This window comes from Sceloporus occidentalis, unplaced genomic scaffold (genome assembly GCF_023333645.1).
Source record: "Sceloporus occidentalis isolate IW3139 unplaced genomic scaffold, rSceOcc1.0.p SCAF_1, whole genome shotgun sequence".
NCBI classification, from domain to species: Eukaryota; Metazoa; Chordata; class Lepidosauria; order Squamata; family Phrynosomatidae; genus Sceloporus; species Sceloporus occidentalis.
Genome location: NW_028316981.1, coordinates 288,345,215 through 288,356,497, shown reverse-complemented (window position 1 = coordinate 288,356,497; position 11,283 = coordinate 288,345,215). Strand labels below are relative to the sequence as shown.

Here is an 11,283-nt window from a genome sequence, read left to right as displayed (position 1 = left end):
TTTATTTTTACAACACAACGGGACACACACACACACAGACACACTTTAAGCGAGGTCCAGGGCTGAGGTCCTCGCCATCACAACTGGAGAGAGAGAGAGAGAGACGCTCCCTTTCCACTGAGGGGAGCCAGTGAGGGAGGAAGGCGGAGGCGGCGGCGGCGGCGGCGGCGGGGCTCGGCGTTCCCGGTGCCCATTCCCGGGCGGGCGGGCGGAGGAGGAGGCGGCGGCGGCGGCGTGGTTGTGGGCGATGGCGCTGCTGCGGGCGCGGGCGCTGTACGACTTCAGGTCGGAGAACCCCGGGGAGATCTCCCTTCGGGAGCACGAGCTGCTGAGCCTGTGCAGCGACCAGGAGATCGAGGGCTGGCTGGAGGGGGTCAACAGCCGCGGGGACCGGGGCCTCTTCCCGGCCTCCTACGTCCAAGTCCTGCGGGCTCCCGCCGCCGCCGCCGCCGAGCAGCCCTCGCTGCCCTCGCGCTACGCCAACGTCCCCCCGGGAGGCTTCGAGCCCTTGCCCGCCCCGACAGCCACAACCGCCGCCGCCACCACCTTCTGCCCCCCGCCGCCGCCCTCCTCCTCCTCCTCCTCCGCGGAGCCTTTATTCCAGCCGGTGCTCCCTGTCTCTTCCTCCTCCTCCTCCTTCCAAGCCGTGCCTTCTCTTTACCAGGCTGGCAGCGACGACGACTGGGACGACGACTGGGACGACAGCTCCACCGTGGCCGACGAGCCCGGGGTCTTGGGGGGATACGGCGACTACGAGAACTCGGGGATCGGAGGAGGCCTAGGCCCTGCTGGAGGCCGGTACCGCCTTTCCACCCTGGGCTCCAGAGGGAGCCACTTCGGAGGCGGCGTCCCCTCCTCCTCCTCCTCGCTGGGGCCCAAGAGTTCCTCCTCGGCCACGGTCAGCCGCAACCTGAACCGCTTCTCCACCTTCGTCAAGTCCGGAGGGGAGGCCTTCGTCTTGGGGGAGGCCTCTGGCTTCGTCAAGGACGGGGACAAGCTGTGCGTGGTGATGGGCCCCTACGGCCCCGAGTGGCAGGAGAACCCCTACCCTTTCCAGTGCTCCATCGAAGACCCCACCAAGCAGACCAAGTTCAAGGGCATGAAGAGCTACATCGCCTACAAGCTGGTGCCCAGCCACACGGGGCAGCAGGTGCACCGGCGCTACAAGCACTTCGACTGGCTCTACGGGCGCCTGGTGGAGAAGTTCCCCGTCATCTCCGTGCCCCACTTGCCCGAGAAGCAGGCCACCGGGCGCTTCGAGGAGGACTTCATCTCCAAGAGGCGCAAAGGCCTGGCCTGGTGGATGGACCACATGTGCAGCCACCCGGTCCTGGCCCAGTGCGACGCCTTCCAGCACTTCCTCACCTGCCCCAGCACCGACGAGAAGGCCTGGAAGCAGGGCAAGCGCAAGGCCGAGAAGGACGAGATGGTGGGCGCCAACTTCTTCTTGACCATCGGCGTCCCCACTTCCTGCGGGGCCCCCGCCGCGGCCTCCCTGGACCTCCAGGAGGTCGAGAGCAAAGTCGACGGCTTCAAGAGCTTCACCAAGAAGATGGACGAGAGCACCATCCAGCTCAACCAGACGGTCAACGAATTCGCCCGCAAGCAGGTGACCGGCTTCAAGAAGGAGTACCAGAAGGTGGGCCACTCCTTCAAGGGCCTCAGCCAAGCCTTTGAGATGGACCAGCAGGCGTTCTCGGTTGGGCTCAACCAGGCCATTGCCTTCACCGGGGAAGCTTACGACGCGATTGGCGAACTCTTTGCAGACCAGCCCAGACAGGACCTGGACCCGGTGATGGATCTATTAGCTCTCTATCAGGGACATCTTGCCAATTTCCCAGACATAATCCACGTCCAGAAAGGTAATGTAACGGCCCATCTCAATATGTATTTTTTTGGCTCATGTAAGCACATGAGCTTTCATCTTTCTTTTGTTAGTCTCAGAGGTGCTACAGGATCGCTACATACTGACTCTTCACACTAATGTGAAGTCAAATGTTTTCGCGGCCAGTATCCATAGTTTTTTATGAGTTTTTTGGGCTATGTAGCCATGTTCTAGAAAACTATGTGGCTATGATTTCTCTGAAGATGCCAGCCACAGATGCTGGCAAAACGTCAGGAACAAACTCTTCTAGAACATGGCCACATGGCCCGAAAAACCCACAAAAATCTGCAGACTAACTTGGTTATATCTCTGGATCATATAACCACAGAGTGTACAACAAGCTGGTCCTCCCTGAATTTTTTTTTCTCTTCCTGTAGACTGCTGATAAAAGCTGAGGAGTCACCATGCAATCTGCTGCAGCAGAACCAAGACACCTAGGCTGCATCCGCACTGCAGAAATAATCCAGTTTGACACCACGTTTTGGAATGCCATGGCTCAGTGTTGTGGAGTTCTGGGAATTGTTGTTTGTTGTGGTGCCACAACAAACTACAGTTACCAGAATTCCACAGCATTGAGCCTTGACAGTTCAAGGGGTGTCAAACTGGATTATTTCTGCAGTGTGGATGCAGCCCTAGTTTATTTGGTATAAGGTTATGTGGACTTCAGCCCGGTTCATCAAATGCAACTGATACAGTGGGGTGCAGTTTACAAAAGCTTATGCCAGATTAAACTCACTAGTTTTTAAACTGCACAAACATGTTGTTTCTACAGGAAAATCAAAGAATTATGATGCCCATAAAGACCATCATGTTTATTGTTGCAGAAGAAATGGTCCTATGCATGATCTTACAGGTGTGGGGTTTACATATACAGTCGGCCCTTCCTATACACGGATTTTTTATACACGGATTTAAGCATACACGGTTTGAAAATGTTACAAAAAAGTATAAATTTACCTTGATTTTCCATTTTTTATAAGGGACACCATTTTGCTATGTCATTATATTTAATGGGACTTGAGCATACACGGATTTTGTTATACGCGGGGGATCTTGGAACCAAACGCCAGCGTATAACAAGGGTCCACTGTATTTATTTTTCCATCCAAATTTTAAAGGCTTAACTTCCAGGAGTTTTTTGCCTTTGGGACCATTACTTATAGTTTCCCCTCTTTCTCTGTGTGTCTGTGAATTAGTGAACTGGCTGAGGATCATTGTATCACATGAAGTAGCCTCTACACACCAACTTGGCTATACAGTAAACTCCATTGAATATAGTGGGTGTTACCTTTGACAGGACTGACTGTTACGTCCACTCAAGTGCATGTGACTATAAATCAATTTTTAAAGTGGGGTGGGCAACTGTGGAAGGCTAAGGCATTAGCCCTCCCCCAAGAGCCCTTGGAGGGCCACAACCCCCATGGCATCAGATCAATTTTAAATATTGTCCCCAAATGCCCTCTAGGGGACATGAGGGCATGCTCACCATATTTGGGACCTTCCTGTGCTGCTAAGGGGCATTTTGAGGCCTAAAAGTTTGAGGGGAAATTGTTTTGATCCCAGGGGCATCTCCAGACATTGTGGACATGCTCTCCACCCCCACGCAACCCCCGGTAATGTAGGGCCATTTTGGAGCAAAACAACAATATTGTTGACTCCTGGGGCCCACTTGTGTCCCACAGGCCACACTTTGCCCATCCCTGCTTTAACTTGTTCTTTGGTGGAATATTGGAGACTATTCTGACTGTAAAGGCAGTTTGCCTTTTCCAAGAATAAAAGCTAAAATTATGAAATCAAAATTATTTATTAAGAATGCTTGTTTTGATCGGATAATCATCATATTCCTACCTACTACCCCAAGCCAGAAACTACACCTTCATATTAAACATATATATATATATATATATATATATATGTGGGTTTGTTGTTTTCTTAACAAGGCTGGCACTATATAGATTTAGGACAGCCTTTTAGAAACCTTTTTCTCTGATTGACTGGTTATACTCACAGAAGCCTAGTATTTCTTACATATTTTTTGGGGGGGAAACACACAAACAAGTAAGCCACAGAATATTTTTGTTGCATGTCACATATAGTTTAGCTGGTTCATTAATTAAATGAGCACCAGCTGATATTACATAAAAAATGAATTGTTTTAAAAGTAAACTGTTTGTATGAAGCCTTGCATAATGAACCTTTGTTCCCATAAAACTATTGTGGTAGTTGGCCCTACGTGCGCAGCTGTGTTATTCTTGAGGCTATTGTTACCTAAGGTGATTTAGTCAGAGTAGACCCAATGAAATCAATGGAATTTAGTCTTGACTAATTTAAATCCCATTGATTTCACTGTGCTTTGATCTGGATTCAATCCCTGTAGTTGACATTTGTAGGGCTTTATCTTTAAATGCATGCTAAATGGACTTTGCCTTTTTTTCTTACTGATCTAAGGTTTCTCTATATATTTTCAACCAGTTTGTGTTTGAGTTAAAAAATACAGAATTGAAATCCAATATGTTGTAATTCAGAACTGTGTGATGAGACATCTGATTTCATCTGTACAGGTAGATTTACGAAGTTGGTACCCATTCATGACAATGCCTTAGTTATTCCGGTGTCTTGTTTCCTATTTCCTTTCTAATCTAATCAGTTAATGCATTTGGCATATTAAGGAACAAGGGTGAAGATGCTATCCCTTGTGGGGAAGACAACATAGTTCTCATTGCATTCAGTTTAAAGAACATGTCTCAAATAGAAATAGCTGATGTAGCAAAATACAATTAAAAATACAGTGAGAATTGATGCCTGTCATTTAAGTTGTGGAAGTGAGATTTTGAGGAGAGCCTATGTGTATAATTAATGTTGAAAACTGTGAATTGAATGTTCCAATTTACATAAAGTAATTGCTAGTAAATCATTTCAGCATTGGATGATATGGCTACAGAAAGGCTCTTGTTGTGTTTATAGATTCATATTAATGCAAGATATGTTGTAGTCGATGCTGTTGACCCTAACAAGGGTCAGCTTGTTTTGCCAGCCACTGAGCTTACCATATGAGGTTTCCCAGCTGGGTACATGGTTGATGATTTTAAAAAAATTGGCACTCGAACAATACAATTGTCGTGAATTTTAAATGTGGAGACTAAAATGTCATAGTAGTTTGCAAGAGAGAACCAAAGAAATAACAGCCTTGAAACATCAAGTTCTTTAGCTGATTTTTACAGCTTTTTTCTCCTTTCAGGGTTGTCAAATAGTGACCTTGTTTTAATGGAAAGTGCATCACCTGCTGTCAAGAGTACCCAATTTTCACTGCCCTCCCCCTTGCATTTATGACTCTCTCACACACACAACACACACACACACACACACACACACACACACACACACTTCAGAATGCTGGAAACCCAGACTGCAGCAGGCGAAGAATGGATGTGTCAGATTAGGTCACTGTTGCATATGGCCCTTAGGTCCAAAACAAACTGCAGAAATAATCCAGTCTGAGACCGCTTTAACTGCCCTGACTCAGTGCTAGGGAATCCTGGGAATTGTAGTTTATTGTGGCCCCAGAACTCTCTGACAGAGAAGGCTAAATGTCTCACAAAACTACAGTTCCCAGAATTCCCTAGCATTGAGCCAGGGCAGTAAAAGCAGTCTCAGACTGGATTATTTCTGCAGTGTTTTGGAAAGCTTTTCAAAGAGAACCATTTGATGCTGTTCTGTCAGTCCTCGCAGGCACATTTGGTGAAGACACATGTGAGGACCCTTCTTGGTGGCTGGGCTTGCTCCCCCTTCCCCTAGTTGGAAAAGACCTTCTTATTTAGATATAGCTTTTATTACTAGCTGTGGAAGGATCTTTTAACGGTGGTGGTGTGTGTTTATTCCCATTGTTATGCTTTAAATACTTTTAAAGTTAGTGCTGATTGTAATTAGTGCTGGGGTAATTATTGTAACTGTTATTGTTTTAATAATAATAATAATTTGTTTTGTTTATATACCGCTATTCCAAAGATCATAGCGGTGAACAGCAAGTAAGCTAATTAGCAAGTAAGCTAATTTGCACCCAACAGTCTGGGTACTCATTTTAGCGACCTCGGAAGGATGCAAGCCTGAGTCGAGTTTGAGCCCTTTTGCTGGTCTTGAACTCGGAACCTTGTGGTTTCGAGTGAATGGCTGCAGTACAGGCATTTAACCACTGCGCCACCAGGGCTCCTTTTAGCTGTATTTTCTTTTAATCTGTGTTGTGAGTCTGATGTTTGGAGACAGGTAGCATCTTAAATAAATATGAAATAAATAAGCAACACGGTTTACTTAGGAGATAGATTCTGTAATACAGTGGACCCTTGTTATACGCTGGGGTTTGGTTCCAAGATCCTCCGTGTATAACAAAATCCGTGTATGCTCAAGTCCCATTAAATATAATGACATAGCAAAATGGTGTCCCTTATAAAAAATGGAAAATCAAGGTAAATTTATACTTTTTTGGAACATTTTCAAACCGTGTATGCTTGAATCCGTGTATAAAAAATCCGTGTATAAGAAGGGCCGACTGTATATTACAATGCTATTCTTCAGACCCATTTCAGATGCCGCCTGCACTGCCTGTGACATGTGATTGCCATCTAAGTACAGTTACAGTAGTCTAACTTTAAAGGACTTATGAATTCTATTCATTCTAGCCAACTATCACCATAATTTGGAGAAAATTGAAAATATTAATTTATATGGGCATTTTGATGTTACATAAAACGAACATTGTCTCTTGGGACAATACTTGCAGCTAAATTATTGGCTAAAGCTATAAGCACAATTGCTCAGTTGTACCTTGGGTATATATTGAAGAAAAAGCAATAATGGATGGCTGCCAGCTCTTGGAAAGAGTTGCTTGTATGTCAACCCTTTTAAAAGAATTAGTGTATGCCAGATTCATGTTAGCAGGCACTTTAAGTCTATTAAAAGTGGAAAGTAGTTGTAGTTTTGATGTTGTGACATTGTTCCTTAGCCACCGTACATCTATTACATGCATGCATAAATACTGTAAATCAAGCTGGATTTAAAATCACTGCAGAGTTTCCTTTGGCTTTATCTGAAAACACAATAGGCTAGATTAGGCTTGTACAATTTGTGCTCCACCAAACTAAGCAAAGTCCACCAGCCATATTTTGTGATCTTCCAAGTGTGTGAAAGATCTCTCTTTATACAGTCCTGAGTAAACAGCAAAAACAGAGAGAGAGAGATACCGAAACCCAAGAGGGTTATTGAAATTTTGGTAGGTGGTGGTTTCTTGAGCCATGAGGTATGCAGACATTGCCTAGATCCTGAAGAATTTATCAACACTTTGCTATTTAATCAAGTCTTTCTTAGAAGTTGATTTCTTAAGTCTATGTGGGTGCTGTGATCCCTGAGATGAGGTTGATCCTAAACCTTGCAGAAATAGATATATTTCTAAACATATAGTAAATCATGCCAGGCCTAAGGGTTCTGTTGCTGATAATGTTGAACTTTGGTCCCCATCAGACTGGTTAGCTTAGCCACTGGTGAAATATGATGGGGGCAGTAGTTTTGGAGGGGCAAAGTTCCCACAGTTCTGCCATATGCTATTCATCTATTTGATATTCTAGAGTAGTAAAGTGCTGCAGGTGGGAAACTAGGATTTGAATCATTGCTCAGAATTGAATTTTGCTGGGTTACCTTGAATATGTATCTTATCTGTCACCCTACCACTGTTTTAGAGGTTGCTGGGAAGATAATATACAATCCCAAGCCCCTCTTGCACGTATACAAATGTGGAAAGATAAATAGAACCTATTGAATTGTAGATGTGTCATAGATGTTGCACAATGCTTTCTGTTATCAGTAATATTACTTCGATGCAGTATGGCCTAATCAAATTGTTGTTATTCTGGAAGCTGAGGGCGACAATGCAAGTAAGAAGATTGCTAGAGTCACAAGTGTTGGAAAACTTGGCAGTGAATCTGATTGATAACCAATGAGAGCTCCTTATTAGTGCTGTGATGTCATCCGAGAACAACTCTTTTTCAATATCACTGCATTCTCACAGGATCATCTAGCTTGTTGTAGTCTGGCCCATCTGGCATGTTAACCAAGCCTTGAAGTCCAGCTGTAATATGTTTGAGAGGCACTATAAGGGTAGAATTGTTCACATCCGTCATGACCTAGACTGGAATAATTGAATCAGGGTAGTCATTTCCTCAAGGGAATGGTGTCCATAGTTGATAGATGGTGTTGCATCCCCCCTGAAAGAACAGGTTCACAGCTTGGAGGTGATCTTTGATCCATCTTTTTCAATGGAATTACTGTACAAATTGCTTCTCTAACATAGCAAGACTTTTACCAGTTGATGCAGTATGCCAATTGCAACCTTGGTAGCTGGTCAAAGATTGCATGATTTCAGGTATTTATGGTGTAGTAACCTGTGTATTAGATTCCCACCATTGTACCTGAGGTTGCCTTTGAAAACATTTCAGAAGGTGTTTGTTTAGTGCCAAATGCAGCTTCTGTATTAGTAGTAACTGGGACTGGGCATTATTGTTATGCTATCCTTGTGCTCTCAATTGGTTTTCAGCTTCCTTTAAAGTGTTGTTTTGTCCTTTCAGATCCTTCATGGATCCTTCAAGCTGTTTGAAGGAAAGCCTTTTAGTGTCCATGCCACTGAAGGGGAGATAGTTGACCACCAGGACAAAGGTTTTCTCATGGTGATATCCCCATCTTTGGTGCAGTATAGACCTCTGGAAAACAGTGGCCTGCCAGCGCCTGTTTTTCCTCCAGAGGGAAGCCACAGCCGGCAAACCGTGCAGCTTCCCTCCGGTGGAAAAAGAACCCACACTTCTTACGTAAGCGCCGCGCAGCAATGTGCGGATGCCGTGTGGCGCTTACGTAACAATGGTGGTGCCCATGTATACAGGGCACTGCCATTATTATGCCGCCGCCACGTACTAGGGTTGCAGGGTGTGCGGTCACTCCGCCCCCGTGCAACCCTAGTACGTGGCCAGGCCGGTGCAAAACACCGGTCTGAACCACACCTCTGACTACTTTCCTGGCACCCATCTTATTTTCTTCTTGGCATGAAATAGAGAACCCTAAAGGCACCAGATCCCATCTGATCTTGAAAGCCAAGTAGGCCCTGGTTGGTACTTGGATAGGAGACCACCAATTAATGCCAGGTGCTATAGGCTATATTTCTGAGGAAGGAATGGGCAAACCACCTCTGAGTATAGATTATAGGGCTTGTAGTAATTTAAACAAGTAAAAGAATAGAAAACTCAGGATATGTGAATAGAGAGTGTTGATATCCAAAAACAGTGGCATAAAAGTTACCCTGCAGTGTTATGAGCTTTTTTTATTTATCTGAGGTTGTATGGAGATGATAGTAAAGTACAGACTTTACAGGAGCTCTGTAACTGGAGGGGAATGGTGAGGATTAAAGGAAATGGAACCAAAGATCTTCTAAGACCATGCTGCCATCACATATTTGCAGTAGATACATTTATGAATGCAGTATGAGTCAACATATCCAGGAGTAGCTGTGTTAGCCATATAGCAAAGTACAATAACATCAAAAATCCAAAAACTTAATGGATTTTGGATGTTATTGTACCTTACAGTATGTGTCATTACAGGTTGAGTATCTTTTATCTGGAATTCCAAAATCCAAAGTATTCCAAAAGCTAAACGTTTTTGAGCTACAAAACAAGTAGCATAGTATAGTTGTTGTGTCCCTTCAAGTCATGTACAACTTTACAAGACCCTAAGGTGACCCCATCACAGGATTTTCTTGGCACGTTTCTTCAGAGGGGGTTTCCCATTGCCATCCCCTGAGGCTATGAGAATGTGAATTGCCCAGGTTCACCCAGTGGGTTACATGGCTTAGCAGGGATTCAAACCCTGGTCTCCAGAGCCATAGTCCAACACTGAAACCACTACACCACATTGGCTCTCAGCATAGTATGTACATATACTATATGTATGAGTCTGGAGAGAGGATTTGTGAAATGGCAGGAATCTACACCTTCTGCTATTTCACAGATCCTTAGCATCTCTCCTGACTCATTATGTCTCGTTATGCTAATAATAATAATAATAATAATAATAGATTTATTTTTATCCCGCTTTTCTGCGATGATCAAAGCGACATACAGATTAAAATTCCAACATAAAAATACATACATATCGATAAAAACAATGTAAAAAATATCACATTAAAAGCTATTACACAGCCAGCTTGGTTGAATTAATCCAAAAACATTGCGAAAATAGTTACACAATGGGGGAGAGGGCATAATATCACATCTCATGGGGGGAAAGCTTCGTGAAAGAAAACGGTCTTAAGGTTCTTTCTGAAAAGGTCCAGGGAGGTGGTGGAACGGAGCTCGTCGGGAAGGTTGTTCCACATTTTGGGGGCTGAGATGGAAAAGGCCCTTTGCGAGGTCACCGCATATTGCGCAGTTGGGACCTTCAGCAGATTCTTCCCGGCTGACCTGAGTGTGCGGGGCAGATTATATGGGGGGAGGCGGTCCTCCAAGTACCCTGGGCCCAAACCATTTAGGGCTTTATAGGTAATTACCAACACCTTGTATTGGCCCGGAAGCGAATAGGCAGCCAATGGAGATCTTTTAGGATAGGTGTTATATGGTCTGCCCTGGAACATCCAGTGACCAATTTCGCAGCCATGTTCTGCATTAATTGAAGCTTCCGGGTTTGGTACAAGGGTTGCCCCATGTAGAGCGCATTACAGAAATCCAATTGAGAGGTTATCAGAGCGTGTACTACAGTTTCAAGGTCCCCCCAGTCCAGGCAGAGTCGCAGCTGGCGTATCAGCCGAAGCTGATAACAAGCGCCTCTGACTGTCGCATCCACCTGAGATGTCAGTTGGAGCGACGAGTCCAGAAGCACTCCCAAGCTGCGAACTGAGTCCTTCAGGGGAAGCGTGACCCCATTCAGGACAGGTGGACAAATTTCACTACCCGGGCCTGGGGAACCTATCACTAGTACTTCCATTTTCTCTGGATTCAGGCTGAGTTTGTTTTCCCTCATCCAGCCCATTACCGACTCCAAGCAGGCATTTAGAGGAGAGATGCCATCCCTAGTCACTGCATCAGTCGGGGACACAGAGAAGCAAATCTGGGTGTCATCAGCGTACTGATAACATTGCGCTCCGTGTCTCCGGATGATCTCTCCCAGAGGTTTCATGTAAATGTTAAATAGCATGGGGGACAAAATAGCTCCTTGAGGGACACCAGATGTAAGTTCCCTCTTATCAGAGCAGACGTCCCCCAGCTGCACCATCTGGAATCTACCCAAGAGGTAGGAACGGAACCACTGGAGCGCAGTGCCCCCGATACCTAACTCGCTCAGGCGTTCCAGAAGGATACCATGGTCAATGG

General features: G+C 45.3%; 1 protein-coding gene across 1 annotated transcript in view; it reads left to right on the top strand.

The window, feature by feature from the left end:
* Positions 1 to 225: 225 nt before the first annotated feature.
* The window catches only part of SNX18 (sorting nexin 18), a 32,428-nt gene continuing 21,370 nt past the window's right edge, over positions 226 to 11,283 (top strand). The window contains exon 1 of the mRNA XM_089495664.1: positions 226 to 1,862. Within this exon, the coding sequence (XP_089351790.1) occupies positions 248 to 1,862 (1,615 nt within the window). The 5' untranslated portion in view covers positions 226 to 247. The remainder of the gene's footprint in view (positions 1,863 to 11,283) is intronic.